Source organism: Mastigoproctus giganteus, chromosome 8 (genome assembly GCF_048544385.1).
Source record: "Mastigoproctus giganteus isolate SK-2022 chromosome 8, ASM4854438v1, whole genome shotgun sequence".
NCBI classification, from domain to species: Eukaryota; Metazoa; Arthropoda; class Arachnida; order Uropygi; family Thelyphonidae; genus Mastigoproctus; species Mastigoproctus giganteus.
Window position 1 is genome coordinate 156125982 of NC_143582.1, and position 16123 is coordinate 156142104.

Sequence of the window (16123 nt, forward strand, 5' to 3'; positions counted from 1 at the left end):
CTTCCCAAAGTTCTGCAGTATTCTGAAGACAATTGTTCAAAATATGTGCAGGACAGCCCACTCCAATCAGTCTTGTTATGCAACAATTTCTTTAATTTTGCAAAGACATTATTCCCTTGTTCATTTCGTCTCAGTCCTCCAAACATTGTATTGCAATTGTCCCCAGCGAAAAATGTCCCCAATACATTTTTCACACAAACCATTTTTTTCAAGAGTTTCTTTAACATACGTAGAAATGGTATCTGCAGTCTCGTTAGACATCTTCTGTAATTCAATTAATTTTGTTTGTAACTCTCCTTTATTTACGTCAAAATACTGAATAATTAATGGGAAGATTTTTTCAGAACCATGATTACTTCCATCAGTTGAGACCCCACAGTATGCAATTTTATTTTCTTTTAAACTTTTTACAGTAACATTAAGAGAATGATTTGCAAGTACAAAGTTTGCAATGGCATTTGTCTTGGTTCTAGCACAGGAAAATCTTTTTGCTATCTCAGAATCAAAAAATACATTTTGTAACATGACAGTGGTGCAATCCATTGATTTGTAACTACTATGACGTTTAACAGTGTGAAAAGCAAAGGTACCCCTACAGCAGCCAGATCATATTCTATTTTACCGACAGCTTTGACAAAAAAATCTGTAACCTTTCCCGAAGAGGCCTCACCTTAAACTGCTTTCTTGTGCTTCTCAGTTTCAATGTGATGCTTCAAATCACTAACCCCTTTATTGGCTACTGAAACATATGTCTCCATTCTGCAAACTTTATACCATTCAGCTTCCCATTCCTCTCGGCCAGACACAAAACATGGAAATTTGTTTTTCATCTCTTCTGTAAACATGCACTTCCTTTTAGGCATTTTAGGGGAAGTATAGTCTTTATAATATTAATTTTTATAATTGAAATAATAATAAATATTTTTTATTGTAAGTAGTGAAGCATAAATTTTATTAAGGTTAGGTTATGTTTTATATTCATAACTAAACTAACCTAATTGCAGAAAAGTATCTACAGGTATAAAGATGGATAATAAATATTTTTGTAATTAAAGTGAAAAACAGTATTTTAAAAAAAAAGTAAACTTTGGTATTAAATAAACTAGTGTCTGCCTCTTGATTGGATCATTGATAAGTATACCAAATTTAGTCGACAGTACGCAACTTTCGATCAGTTTGGTTTGCACACAGCTCAAATCCACGTTTTCATATGCTGCAATCAATTTCTAGAGAAAACAGTCCCTCTAACTGTCAATATTTATTTGACATGCTGTAATTCCTGTAATTTATCTTTTTCTAGCACACCATCTGATCGTCACGCGTTATCTACTCTCTAAACCAAAATATTGTATTGCTAGACTATATAAAATTTATATGTGCATAAATTGTGAAGCAAGCGTGGGTTGGTAACAATCTCAAGGCACTAAACTGAGTGTTGTCGGGGTCTTCCGCCTAATTGTCAGCATGGAAATTCGAATTGAAGAATCGTCTCCTATTCCAAAAAAGATTCTGTATAATGTAACTCGGTAGTTTTTGTCGAGCTTACATAAAAAAATGTCGTATAATATAAAAATCCGGACATTTAGACAAATTTATAAAAATCCACCCGGACAAAAATTTTGGACAAAAAATTCGGACAAATCCGGTTAAAAGAGGACGGATGGTAACCCTAAGTAATAATCCGCATCTGTCCACCCCCACTAAATCCGCCCCTGACTCGTTATCATACTGGTCACGAAAAATGTGTCGCGCTCTAATCACACTAGTAGTGCGAGCGTGGGAAACGCCTCTGGTCAAAGCCACAGATGACGTCACTTCCGCAACCGATCAAATTTACTCAGTAGAAACTCAGAAAAACTGCGAGCCCATTGTTAAAATATTCACAGCTCATTACTGGCCAAGCCCATACTCACCAGATGTCAGCCCCCTGGGGTTGTATGGAAAACTATTGCTTCAATTTGATCCAGATCGTTACGTCAAATCATTGCTCTGTAATCATTGCTCAGCTATTGAGCAAAGCAGAAGATCAACAACAAATATTAATAAAGAAGTAAATTTTATATGGCAATTTTTAGAATAAAATTTTCTTGAATATTTGTAAAATAATTTTTTTTCATGTAATCTGTGATTTTTTTGTGTACTTTTTCTAGAAAGTTTGTTTTTTATGTAATATTTGTTTTTATATTGTGGAATGTTTTGTGATAGTTTTTATGTTATTTGTGATATGGGAAATATTTCATGTTTTTTTTATTCACAATATTAAAATTTTATCATGAAAAAAAAATGTATCCATTATTATTATTAAATTACAGTTGCTCAGAGCGAAACGGATACAAAAATATAGATTGTGATAAGTTTAATAATAGGAAATATACTTATATTAGATTAGATACATACAAATAAAAGCTTTCAGTTGTGTGGTCAACCTTCTTCAGTTAAACTGACAGTTAGAATAGAGCATGAGGGCGTGTACTGCCAATCTTGTACGTGAAGTGCGTGATTAATTGTTGGATGTTGGAGCCTGTGGCTCTGATGTATGTGGACGTGGCCAGAGTTTAGCAATGGACAGGATTGCTGTTTCGGTGATAAGGTGGACTTGACAACCACTGTTCCTGTTCACTGACGTATTGGAGCATTTGATGTTTAACGACTCCAACCAGGCACGTCGCCGATAATGGCGGGACTGATCCACAATCACGACATCGCGGTGTGGGTCAATGTCGTGATGGGTTGCCCAAACGTGTTCAGCAATAGCTGAGTGCTCAACATCCGCTAACCGGATTGCTTTTTTGTGTTCGGAAAGGCGTTTTTCGAGCCATCTCCCAGTTTCCCCTATGTAGCAGCTAGTGCAGTCACGGCAAGAGATGCTGTAGACCAATCTGCTTTGTAGTAGGGTGGGGACAGGTGTTTTTACCTTAGAGATGAGGGAGCGTAATTTTTTTGCCTGGGAGTTGTACGCATTTTTTCCCATGTGATTTTAAGATTCTACAAACCTGTTGTGATAGGTTTGGGTAGTATGGGATAAAGGCGCTCGTGGCTGAGTCATCACCTTGGATGTTTCTGTTGGTTGCTATGTGGTCGCATGTCTATAGGTCACACCTGTCAAGGGTATTGATGGTATAGCCACACCTCGTAAGATCCGCCTTGACTTTAGCGATTTCGGTGCGCCTCTCATTTACAGGGCTAGAGTGTGTCCAGGCACGAGTTAGCAAGGTTCGTGCAGTGGCAAGAAGATGGCTGCATGCGTGTGCTGACCGGAAGTTGGTAAATTGGCCAGCACACATAGGTTTACGATGGACAGTTGTCTTCAAGCACGTGCCCTCGTGCCGGATAAGGGAGTCTAAGTATGGTATGGTGTTGTCCGACTCTATCTCAATCGTGAATTTTATGAAAGGTGACAGAGAATTGAGGTGGTCTAAGATTCGGTCACCTGAATATCTGGGGATAACTACGAACACATCGTCCACATAGCGACACCAAAAGGCAATGTGATCTGGTACGTTTGTAAATGCACGACCCTCTTATTCCTCCATCACAATGTTTGCCGTGACCGAACTAACCGGGGAACCCATGGCTGTGCCTTGTACTGGTTGGTATATGGAGTCGTTAAACATGATTGCACTGCCTGTTAAGCACAGTCTGAGGGCGGTGGAGATATCATCTGGTGTTAGTTTGGTTCTGCTGCTAAGGGTTTCGTTATTATCTAAGAGTTGTTTTGCGCATGTGTTGTTGTTTGTTTGTTATTTGGTTTTTAGGAGCATTAGCAACTAGGGCCATATTGCTCTGGGATATGCGGTGGTCATTCCCTGACCTTTCCGCATCCTCCGTATTTGGTGGCGACTGGCTCGAACCCCGGTCTAATCAAGAAGCGTGTGCTACGCACTGCTGCTCCTTCCCACCTGGCTACGGAGGCGCCTTGCGCATGTGATGGCAAGTTCTACTGGGATGGAGTTAAAAGTGAAACTATATCAAACGATGCCATAACTTGATCTTGTGAGATGGATATGGTAAGGATCCTTTCTATGAACTCACTGCTGTTGGAGACGGTGTTGGTGGTCTTGCCTACTAGGGGAGAAAGGAGCCTCGAGACAAACTTAGCTAATTCGTAACTCGGTGAGCCACAACAGGATAAAATGGGTCTTAGTGGTGTGCCTTCTTTGTGTACTTTTGGTAGTCCGTAGAATTCTACAGGGATGGGATACACTCAAATAGAAAGGGTGCAAGAATGTTTGCTGATGCTATCGCGGCAGTGTTAGGTGGGTCGGAAAACTGCTAGATTGGGGGGATACAAGGACTAATAGATTAACAGTAGCCACTGGCAGAGGGTAAGTGATTCTTGCACTGCTTCTATTGGAATGAGCCGCAGCCTGGAAAATAAGATGAGACTGCTGGGAATCATTGGGGTACAAATAAACACATAGGTTGTGTTAGGGTATCTAAGAAAAAGAACAGGTGCATGTATACTTGTGTGTTCACCATTGCTAGGAGTTTAGTAAATAAATTTGATGAATTTGAGGTATTGCTCAAAACATCAAAGGCAGATATTGTGGGGATTTCAGAGATGTGGTGTCACACAGATATAAGGAATGCAGAACTGGAATTTGGGGAGTACAATGTCTACAGAAAGGATAGACAGGATAGGAAGGGAGGAGGGGTTATGCTATTAGTTAAGAAATACATAAAATCCAAGGAAGTGAAGCCAGTTGACATTGCTGGACAGTGCAGTGTCGAATCAGTTTGGTGTGACATAAGCATTGGGAGATCAAAATTGAGAGGAGTGTGCTATAGGCCTAATGACTCTGATGAGTATAATAAGAAACTGTACAGGGAAATAGAGTGGGCCAGTAAATCAGAGAGTCTTATAATGGGGGATTTTAATTTCCCAGATGTTGACTGGAATTTGGGGGCTGGTCACTCACACACTAGCAAGGCTTTTGTGGATTTATTGGATGATTGTTTTCTACATCAGTATGTTCGAATTGAACTAGAGGGAGTAATACTCTTGATTTGATTATCAGTAGTGATTGTTCATGCATTAAGAATCTGCAGGTAAATGAACCACTAGGTGGCAGTGATCACAGTGTGCTGAAGTGGGATTTACTCAAAGAGGTAACTACCATTAGGGGTAAAAGGAAGGGTTATTGCTTTCATAAAGGCAACTATTACGATGGACTGAGACAGTATTTAAATTCTATACAGTGGGACCAACTGATGATGTTACCAACAGCAAATTCAAAATGGGAAGCATTCAAAGAACTTATCTTGGAAGCTACTAGGCTTTACATACCAACTAAGAAATATTGTTCAAGGTTTAGGCCTAAGTGGATGTCAGATGAACTAATGAGACATATGGCAGAGAAGAAAAATGCATGGGATACATACAAATTAACACATGACACAGAAGCCTATGATAGATACAAGTTGATCTGTAACCAAGTTACAAAGGAGGTTAGGCAGGCGAAGGCAGATTACGAGAAATCTTTGGCAAGGGATGCAAAGAGTTCTTTACTTATGTAAACTCTAGAACAAAGGGGATGAATCAGATTGGTCCACTTGATATCGATGGGTCAACTGTTGATGATTCTGCTCAGGTAGCTAACAAACTGAAAGAATATTTTGCATCGACATTCACACATGAGGAGTTATTCAGCGAGGGGAATGCCAGAGGTGTATTTAACTCTGGCATTAAGCTAGAGAATCTTGAAATAACTGAGAGTAAAGTGGAGGAGAAATTGTTGAAGATAAATACAAGAAAGGCACCTGGTGTGGATGGGATCTATTCAGTTATATCAAAGGAGGCAGCAAAGGAAGTAAGCAAACCCTTAGCCATAATTATGAGAGCTTCCTCGGACTCAGGGGAAGTACCCATGGACTGGAGATATGCAAATGTGACCCCAATTCACAAAGGAGGATCATAGGGTGACACAAGTAATTATAGACCTGTTAGTTTAACTTCTGTTCCTGGAAAATTAATGGAGGCACTGGTTAAAGAAGCACTGCAGGATCATCTAGACAAGACTTCAGTTATTGCTCAGGCACAGCATGGTTTTGTTAAGGGGAAGTCTTGCCTGACCAATTTGATTGGATACTATGATGCAGTCACAAAAGAACTGGATGCAGGGAATAACTTTGATATTATTTATTTGGATCTTAGAAAGGCTTTTGATACTGTTGCACCTGGAAAACTGCTGCACAAATTGGAGCAGTGTGGCATTGGAGGCAAACTGCTGCTATGGATAAAGGGGTGATTGAGGGGAAGAAGACAGAGAGTGGTAATCAATGGACACTGCTCATCAGGGACTAATGTTATTAGTGGAGTCCCTCAGGGTTCAGTGTTGTATCCATTATTGTTTTCTGTATTTATAAATAATATTGATGATAATATATCAAGCTTAATGTCCAAGTTTGCAGACGATACAAAGGTTGGTAGGGTTGTTAAGGACACTACTGACACTATGCTACTGCAACAGGATTTGGAAAGGATGAGCAGATGGGCTGAGAGGTAGCAAATGAAGTTTAACATTGATAAATGTAAAGTACTACATATGGGAAACAGCAACCCCAGAGCAACGTATCAACTCTGTGGTACTACACTGACAGTGGTAGAGAATGAAAGGGTCCTGTGGGTGGTTGTGCAGGCAGATATGAAGTTTTCTAAGCAGTGCAGATGGGCTGCAAGAGTAGCTCATGGTGTATTGTCGATGATATATAGGAATTTTTCTAGCAGGAATAAGGAGGTGATTATTCCCTTGTATAAGGCAATTGTCAGGCCACACCTAGTGTACTGTATACAGGTCTGGAGGCCTCATTTCAAGAAGGATGTAGAGAAGCTGGAACGAGTACAGAGAAGGGCAACAAGATTAGTGAAAGGAACAGAGGGGTGCTCTTACGAAGAAAGGCTTAAGTTTTGGCAAATTACAGTGTCTGGGGACTAGGCACCAGTGAGGTGATCTGATAGAGGTGTATAAAGCCTTGAATGGTTTGAGCATGCTCAATGCTGATGGGATTCTTCCTCTTGCTCAGAATAATCACCTGAGAGGGCATAAATTCAAATTGAGAAAAGACAGATGTAGGATAGACGTGAGGAAATTTGCCTTTAGCCAGCGGGTGGTTGGTTGGTGGAATAGAATTCCATCCCTTGTCGTGGAAGTTGATAGCCTAAATAAGTTTAAGGCTCAGCTGGACAGGTATTTCGAACAAACAGAGGGGTGAAGTGGAAGTGGTTATTTTTTATTTATTTATTTTTTTTTTTTTTTGGCTGATGCTGCATAAGCTTGCTTTCTTGCATCAAATGTGCCTCTACTAATGCTAATGCTAATTTGTAGCTCGGTGAGCCAAACAGGATACAATGGATCTTAGTGGTGTGCCTTCTTTGTGTACTTTTTGGTAGTCCATAGAATTGTGGAATCTGGCAGCCGGAGGCACGGAGGTGATTAAGTGTTGATTCTGTTATTTTCTTCTGTTTGAGCCAACTGTTGACGAGGATGTTCACTTTCGACTCCCATCGTTCCAAGGCTTTGGAACAATGTGAAGAACGGTTAAGGGCTTGTAAACAGAAGCGTCCTTCAAGAGCAGCAAGGCTTTTTTCCCGTAATCTGTGCGGTTCATTTCGACTGTTCGACGTCCTTTGTCTGCCGGTAGGATGACGATGGATGAGTCTCGTTTCAGTGTCTTAAGGGCAGAAATTTGTTTGTGGCTGAGATTGGAAGAAGCGGGGCGAGCATGGTGTAAAACTGCTGCAGTTTTTAGGCGAATTGTGTTTAACACATCTTCAGGGAAATGTGGCAAACAACATTTCAGATTTGCTCACAGGTGCAAATCAAACAAAGTTATCTCGAAAGGATTTCTCTACAAACCACCGTTTCCTAACGAATGTATGCGACGTGCCTGTCAAAACTTCAGCTACAAGACCCTGAGTGTATGGATTGGCTGCCTTCTTCGAGACTTACAATATGCTTCAACGAATAAAGCAGCCCTGCTGATCGAACTTAGGAGTCTAGTTCCCGATCCTGTTTACACCAATATAATCCATACCTTGTGCTACCAAGCCATCAGAGAATCTTAACGCTATTGTACACGTCAAAAACGTAAGTTCGATGCTTTAATTAGTGAATCCCGTCAATTTCGTCATCAGCATAATACAACTTCCAGAAGTTGCACAGATTTTGTATTGAACCTGAGCAACAAACAGTTATCTACAGAACAAGTAGACCTATTGACTCTATCTGACAAAAGAATTGGATGCAGGGAATAACTTTGATATTATATATTTGGATCTTAGAAAAGCTTTTGATACTGTTGCACATGGAAGACTGCTGCACAAATTGGAGCAGTGTGGTATTGGTGGAAAATTGTTGCTATGGATAAAGGGATGGTTGAATGGCAGAAGACAGAGAGTGGTAATTAATGGACACTGCTCATTGTGGACTAATATTATTAGTGGAGTCCCTCAGGGTTCAGCGTTGAGTCCATTGTTGTTTTCTGTATTTATAAATAATATTGATGATGGTATATCAAGCTTAATGTCCAAGTTTGCAGACGATACAAAGGTTGGCTGGGTGGTTAAGGATGCTACTGACGCTATGCTGCTACAACGGGATCTGGAAAGGTTGAGCAGATGGGCTGAGAGGTGGCAAATGAAGTTTAACATTGACAAATGTAAAGTACTACATATGGGAAACAGCAACCCCAGGGCAAAGTATCAACTCTGTGGTACTACACTGACAGTGGTAGAGAATGAAAAGGACCTGGGGGTAATTGTGCAGGCAGATATGAAGTTCTCTGAGCAGTGCAAACGGGCTGCAAGAGTAGCTCATGGCGTCTTATCAATGATATACAGGAATTTTTCTAGCAGGGATAAGGAGGTGATTATTCCCTTGTATAAGGCAATGGTCAGGCCGCACTTTGAGTACTGTATACAGGTCTAGAGCCCTCATTTCAAGAAGGATGTAGAGCTGCTGGAACGAGTACAGAGAAGGGCAACAACGTTAGTGAATGGAATGAAGGGTTGCTCTTACGAACAAAGGTTTAAGTTTTGCAAATTACAGTGTCTGGAGACTAGGCACTGGCGAGGTGATCTGATAGAGGTGTACAAAGCCTTGAATGGTTTGAGCATGCTCAATGCTGATGGGATACTGCCTCTTGCTCAGAATAATCACCTGAGAGGGCATAAATTCAAATTGAGGAAAGACAGATGTAGGATAGATGTGCGGAAATTTGCCTTTAGCTAGCGGGTAGTTGGTTGGTGGAACAGACTTTCATCCCTTGTCGTGGAAGTTGATAGCCTAAATAAATTTTAGGCTCAGCTGGACATGTATTTCAAATGAACGGAGGTGTGAAGTGGAAGGGTTTTTTTTTTTTTTTGGCTGAAGCTGCATAAGCTTGCTTTCTTGCATCATATGCCTCTATTAGCTAATGCTAAGTCAAGGCGGATCTTATGAGGTGTGGCTATCCCTGTCAATACCCTTGACAGGTGTGACCTACAGACACGCGACCACGTAGCGACCAACAGAAACATCCAAAGTGATGACTAAGCCAAGAGCGCCTTTATCCCATACTACCCAAACCTATTACAACAGGTTTGTAGAATCTTAAAATCGCATGGGATAAAATGCGTACAACTCCCAGGCAGAAAATTACGATCCCTCATCTCTAAGGTAAAAACACCTGTCCCCACCCTACTACAAAGCAGATTGGTCTACCACATCTCTTGCCGTGACTGCACTAGCTGCTACATCGCGGAAACTGAGAGATGGCTCGAAAAATGCCTTTCCGAACACAATCCCATTAGCGGATGTTGAGCACTCAGCTATTGCTGAACACGTTTGGGCAACCCACCATGACATTGATCCACACTGCGATGTCGTGATTGTGGATAAGTCCCACCATTATCGACGACGCGCATGGTTGGAGTCGTTAAAAATCAAATGCCTCAATACCTCAGTGAACAGGAACAGTAGTTGTCAAGTCCACCCTATCACCGAAACAGCAATCCTGTCCATTGACAAACGCTGGCTACGTCCACGTACATCACAGCCACAGGTTTCAACGTCCAACAATTAATCATGCACTTCATGTACAAGATTGGCAGTACACGCCCTCATGCTCCATTCTAACTGGCAGTTTAACTGAAGAAGGTTGACTAAACAACTGAAAGCTTTTATTTGTATGTATCTAATCTAATATATGTATATTTCCTATTATTAAACTTGTCACAATCTATATTTTTGTATCCTTTTTCGCTCTGAGCAACTGTAATTTAATAATAATAATGAATCCAGAGCACACAGGCCTCTTTAAGCATAAATGTATCCATTATATTTCCTTAATTGTTAAAAAAAAGATGAATAAAAAAGTTGCACGTGTGTGCCAAGCGCATCCGGTAGATGGTTTATGCGAAACATCCTTCATGTTTCTTTTAGGTATTTTGATTTGTATATATCGATTACGAAATAAAAGAGCTTTTTTATCATAAATATTTTATCGATCATTCACAGATTTTCATAATTTCTGGAAGACAAGATACAATGGATTTATGATAACTAAAGTAAGAGATGTGTACTTGCGAGTGCAACATATCCAAATATATCTGTAAAACAGCACCAATTGATGTACTGATCTTGTAGTTGAAGTGTCATACACAGCTGTTAGGGGAACCTAACAATGGAATGTAACGAAAATGCGAGACGAAAAAAGAAATTGTTGACAAATATTTGTATTGTTGCAACATAACTTAATGCAGTAGTAACTTCAGGAAGCATGATTGTGACATCATACTATTCAAAAATTTAAAAAGTTATAACTCCAGACACTGTCGTATCCAGTTATCATCGTAAGGCAAGGCATGACGACCAGGTTTTTTTTTTTTTTTTTTTTTTAAGATAGACCTAGGAACATTTTACACATTCAATTATATGCGTGGTTAATGGGGTAATAAGCCGCATCTGTCCACCCCCTAAAATCTGCCCCTGACTCCAGATATCATAACGGTCACGAAAAACACGTCACTCACTCTAATCACACTACTAGTAGTGCGAGCATGGGAAGCGCCTCTAATGGAAGTTGCGGATGACGTCACTTCCGTGACCGATCAGATTTACTCGGTAGAAAGTTGGAAAAACTGGGAGCCCATTGTTAAAATATTTATAGCTCACCACTGGTTATAAATGGCCACTGCTCTTTGTGGATGATGATGATGAGTGGGTTCCACAGGCATTGGTGTTGGGCTCTTACTGTTTTTAATATTTATTAATGTAGGTATTTCAAGTTTGATGCCTAAGTGTGTTGATGATATGAAGGTTGTCACAGTGGTTAATGACAGTAATCAGAGTATGCTACATGAGCATCTAGGTAAAGCAGAAAGGGCTGAAAAATGGCAGTTGAAGTTTAACAGTGATGAATGCAAGGTGCTGCATTTGGGAAACTCTGAATAACACTATTTGGGTGGTACCAAACCCAAGGCAATGGAGTAAGAAAAAGTTTTATTTCACTGCTAGAACAGCCCATGGGGTTCTGTGTATGATATACAGGTAGCCAGGTGGGTAATGTGCCTGCCTGGCAACCCAAAGGTCATGGGTTCGAATCCCACCTTGGGCTTGGATCAGAGTAAAATGCAAAAACTTTGGAAGGTGCATTATGGCCACGGAAGCCGATGCGCCAACAACTAACACACACAAAAAAAATATATATACAGGAACTTTACTAATAGGAACATAGAAGTGTTTGTCTCGTTCATTGAGGCAATGGTTAGACCATATCTGGAATAATATATACAGGTTTGGAAATCTCATTTTAGGTAGATCTATTGGAAATGCATAGAGAAGAGCAAGGTTAGTTTGGGAGGGGGGAACACAAAAGGATATTCTTATCAAAAAAGGCTATGGTCCTGCAAATTACAGTCTCTGGAAACTAGGTATCTGTATGGTGACCTAACTGAAGTGCATCACACTTTAAAAAGAGTACACTAAATAGTGATGGCATCTTTACTTTCTCAGATGACACACAAGGGAACATAAACTTAAATTAGAAAAGGATGGTTGCAGAATAGATGTGTGGAAATTTGCATTCAACTAAAGAATAATCACTTGGAGTAAACTTCCATCTAGTGTTGCAGAGATGGATAGTTCAAATAAACTTAAGGAAGGTTTGGGCAAATTATTATTATTTATTTATTTTTATTATTTTTTATTTTTTGGTTGGTGCTGCTATATAAGTTTTACTTCCTTGTACCATGTTGCCAATACTAATGCTAATTGATAAGAATGAATATTAGTTCAATACTGGAAAAACAAATGTAAAATGGAGTAGCTTTAGGAGGAATGGCACGGTGCCTGAAACCCTATGGTATCTCTCTCTCTCCTAAAGCTGCTTCTTTTATATTTGTTTTTGTGTTATTAAACTGATGTTGTTAACATGCTCTCTGATGAAGCACCATTCCATACAGTCTTTTAAATAAATAGCAGTGTTAGGAGGGCTGTTCTTTGGAAAGTAGTGGAGTACATGGCAACTCCTATAATCCAAAGTTAGCTCCTTATGAAAGAATTAAAACTACATAAAAAGTCTTGGGCCCTTTTTTATAGGCTTAGTATAGTAAAAAGGAATGGAATGGTTCTGCTGTTCTGTACCTGTTCATAGCTTTCATTCACTTTAAGTTCAGCTTTGTATTAACAAAGCACACTTTTGTTTATCTAACTGTGCTTTGTTAATACAAAAGTTACATCTGCCATTAACAAAACAGCACCAATAGAGAAATTTGCTTTTCTCTTTCATGTAAAGTTTCAGTTTTCATCACACAACTGTAAATTTTATATACAAAAGGTTTAAGCTTTGCTTTATCTGACATCTGATTAGAATAATAAATTTTTCATATTCATGTTTATTAATAGTAACTTTTTTCTTATTGCAGATCAGTGGGCCCTTAGGTTTATTCCACGAGAAAATGGTATTCATCAAATCCACATTCGGAATAATGGTATACATATACCCCAGAGTCCATTCAGGATTTTAATTGGCCAAGATGATGCTGATCCAGCAGCAGTACATGCACATGGACCGGGACTTAAAGAGGGTCGTTGTGGTATGTACATTAATAGCCAAATTTATCTTCATTCTAATATTCATTTTTTTAATTATAGAATATAATTTTCACAATTAAAGACTAGTGAAGATCATTGAAAATTACCAGTCCCATATTATTATAGCACTCTTCACAAAAAAATCAAATATGCACTCACAAAAAAATCAAATACAGTAAAAGTTACATGTCATTAAAAATGTAAATTAATGACTCTGAAAACCTCTTTTTGAGAAGGTTCAGAGTCACTAATTTTCTGTTTTAGGCATTTGAGACATGAATTCAGTATCTTTGTTCCACGTTTGTTTTGTAAATTTTGCAATTTACAATAGATTTTATAGTTTTATAACAGTAGGATGTGAACATTAATTTTCAATCTATTAGATTAAAAAATAGATTGAAAATTATTACAATTATTCTAATCCAGAAGGAGGAATTCAGCCTGCAGTGACTTTATTACTCAGTTGGTATGCACTGGGAATTGCTTCTAAATTTCAAATTCCCATCAAAGACACAAATTTTCGAGACCTAAGTGTGATGATGATTTAATTGATTTCAAATGAAGTATAGGGTTCCCCATGTTTTTTTTTTTCATCCTACAAGCTGAAAAGCTGACAAAAGATATAAAGATTTTCTAAATTTTTCACAAATTGAGTCTGAAGCTCAGACTAACAACATGAGTTTATAATAGCATAATTAGTAATTCCTCAGATACCTGTTAAGTTAGTATTAGTACAGTATATCCTCATTAATTCGCTATTGGGTTATTTGAAATATGATGTATTTCGAAGTTACCACCATTTCCTGACCAATGATATAGGGTTTTATATGTATTTTAGTACAGATTATTCAAAATATGTCTTGTGTCTTGCAAAATTTAGTATCATTATATAGTATATGTCACCTTTAAATTTTATATTTCTATTGATTTCCCCAGAAACTGCTTGCAGAATCACATAGAATTCATGTAACTGTAACTTGTGCTACAGGTGCACATGTAATCATTTTGTTTACACCGCAGGGGGGGTGGAACCCACTAATTTCTAATGATACAAAACACATACCGTATTTCCCCATGTATAAGATGCACCTTTTTTCGAAAAATTTGGGGTCTAAAAACTGGGTGCGTCTTATACAGTGGTTGTAGATTTTTTTTTACTTGCATTTCCCGCTTTTTCGCGCTTGTTGTTTTTGCGCTCATTGTTTTGCACTTGTTACCGGTATATTAGGTTACGTTTTGCCACATTCTGCCCAGAAATGGCTCAGAAAAGATTTTCATACGTGCTGAATTCAAGTTAAAAGTGATCCAGTTTGCAAAAGTGAATGGAAATCGTACTGCTGAATGTAAGTTTAGTCCTCCTCCAACTGAGAAAACAATCCGAGACTGGCTACAGGAAGAAGAAACCCTACTGAAAATGCCACGGCAGAAGAAAGCCATTAGAGGCAAGTCAGCAAAATGGCCTGATTTAGAGAGGGAATTGAAGATATGGATTGAGGAGCAAAGGGCAATTGGAATTCCTGTGTCCACAAAGATGGTTCATGAGGCAAGAAGAATTGCTGATGAAAAAGAAGTTACTGATTTCAAAGGAGGACACAATTGGTGCTTCAGGTTCATGAAACGGAATGAACTAAGCATGCATACATGCACCAGACTTGCCCAAAAGATGCCTGAAAGCTATGAGCAGAAGGTCCTTGAATTTCATCATTTTGTCATTCAATGTCGGAAGACACATCAGTTTGAGTTGGGACAGATTGCAAATATGGACGAAGTTCCCCTTCAATTTGATGTCCCAAGTAACAGAACTATTGATAAGAAGGGGTGAAAACTGTAACTGTGAAGACAAGTGGACACGAAAAGAGCCATCATACAGTTGTTCTAGCTTGTTGTGTCGACGGAACCAAGCTGCCTCCTATGCTGATTTTCAAACGCAAAACTATGCCAAAAGAAGACATTGCTCAAGGAGTGATTGTCCACATTCATGACAAGGGTTGGATGGATCAGGATGGGATGACGATCTGGTTTGAGAAAGTTTGGAGCAGGAGACTGGGTGGGCTCTTACGCAAACCTGCCCTGTTGGTGCTTGATCAGTTCAGGGCACACATAACAAAAAATAGAAAGAAGATTGCTGCAGAGCAAAAAACAAAACATGCTGTCATACCTGAAGGCTTGACATCCCAGCTCCAACCACTTGATGTCAGCATTAACAAACCCTTCAAAGCTGCCACGAGAGACGAATGGAACCAATGGATGAAGTCTTCAGGGGACGATTTGACACCAGCAGGAAGAGTGAAGAAACCAACTATAGGAGACGTTTGTACCTGGGTGAAAAGATCCTGGGATAATATCAAGATTGAGATCGTTGTCAAGTGATTTAAGAAGTGTGGCATTTCAAATGCCATAGATGGAACTGAGGATGAGGCAATATATGAAGACAGTGATTCATCATCAGACACAGATGAGGACAAGCTAATGGATGGGAGTTTTGACAGTGATGAGTTGTATGAATTTTATGATGAATAAAACTTGAGTTCAATTACTTTATGTAATAAATTTTTTTTCAAATTTCGGGCCCCAAAATTAAAGTGCGTCTTATACATGGGGAAATATGGTAATTTCCAAATACAGGTACTATCTTCAAGTGTCCTGAGTTATGTATTTGCTTCTATAATAGTCGAATGACTATTATATCAGCTCGATTATGTGTATAGCTGCACACACCTTCTAAAGAGAACGTGTCCATATTTTGGGATATCATTTGCTGTTTAATATTTGCAATCCTTGCAATAAAGGGTGCACATCTCTCTTCTAGCAGCTACTCATCCTGTAAACTTTTTAACATTGCATTCAACTACTCTTGCTAATTACAACTATGTACCCTTGTCATAGAGCACTTGCACAAACTGTTCACTGGTTTGATGTTACTTTAGAGCAACCAAGCAAAAGTCCAGTATGGGTATACAGGGTGTTTCAGTTAAACGTTTCAGAACTTCTAAGAGGGGTAGGGTACATCCTGACAACTCGAAATCATATAGCAATGTGGGGTCGGAAAT

At 39.1% G+C, this 16123-nt stretch overlaps 1 protein-coding gene across 1 annotated transcript in view; it reads left to right on the forward strand.

Annotated features, from left to right (window-relative positions):
- Nucleotides 1-16123, forward strand: part of LOC150081939 (filamin-A-like) — a 385277-nt gene that overhangs the window by 323343 nt on the left and 45811 nt on the right. Inside the window, exon 12 of the mRNA XM_090378994.1 lies at nt 12905-13075. Coding sequence (XP_090235120.1) covers nt 12905-13075 — 171 coding nt within the window. The remainder of the gene's footprint in view (nt 1-12904; nt 13076-16123) is intronic.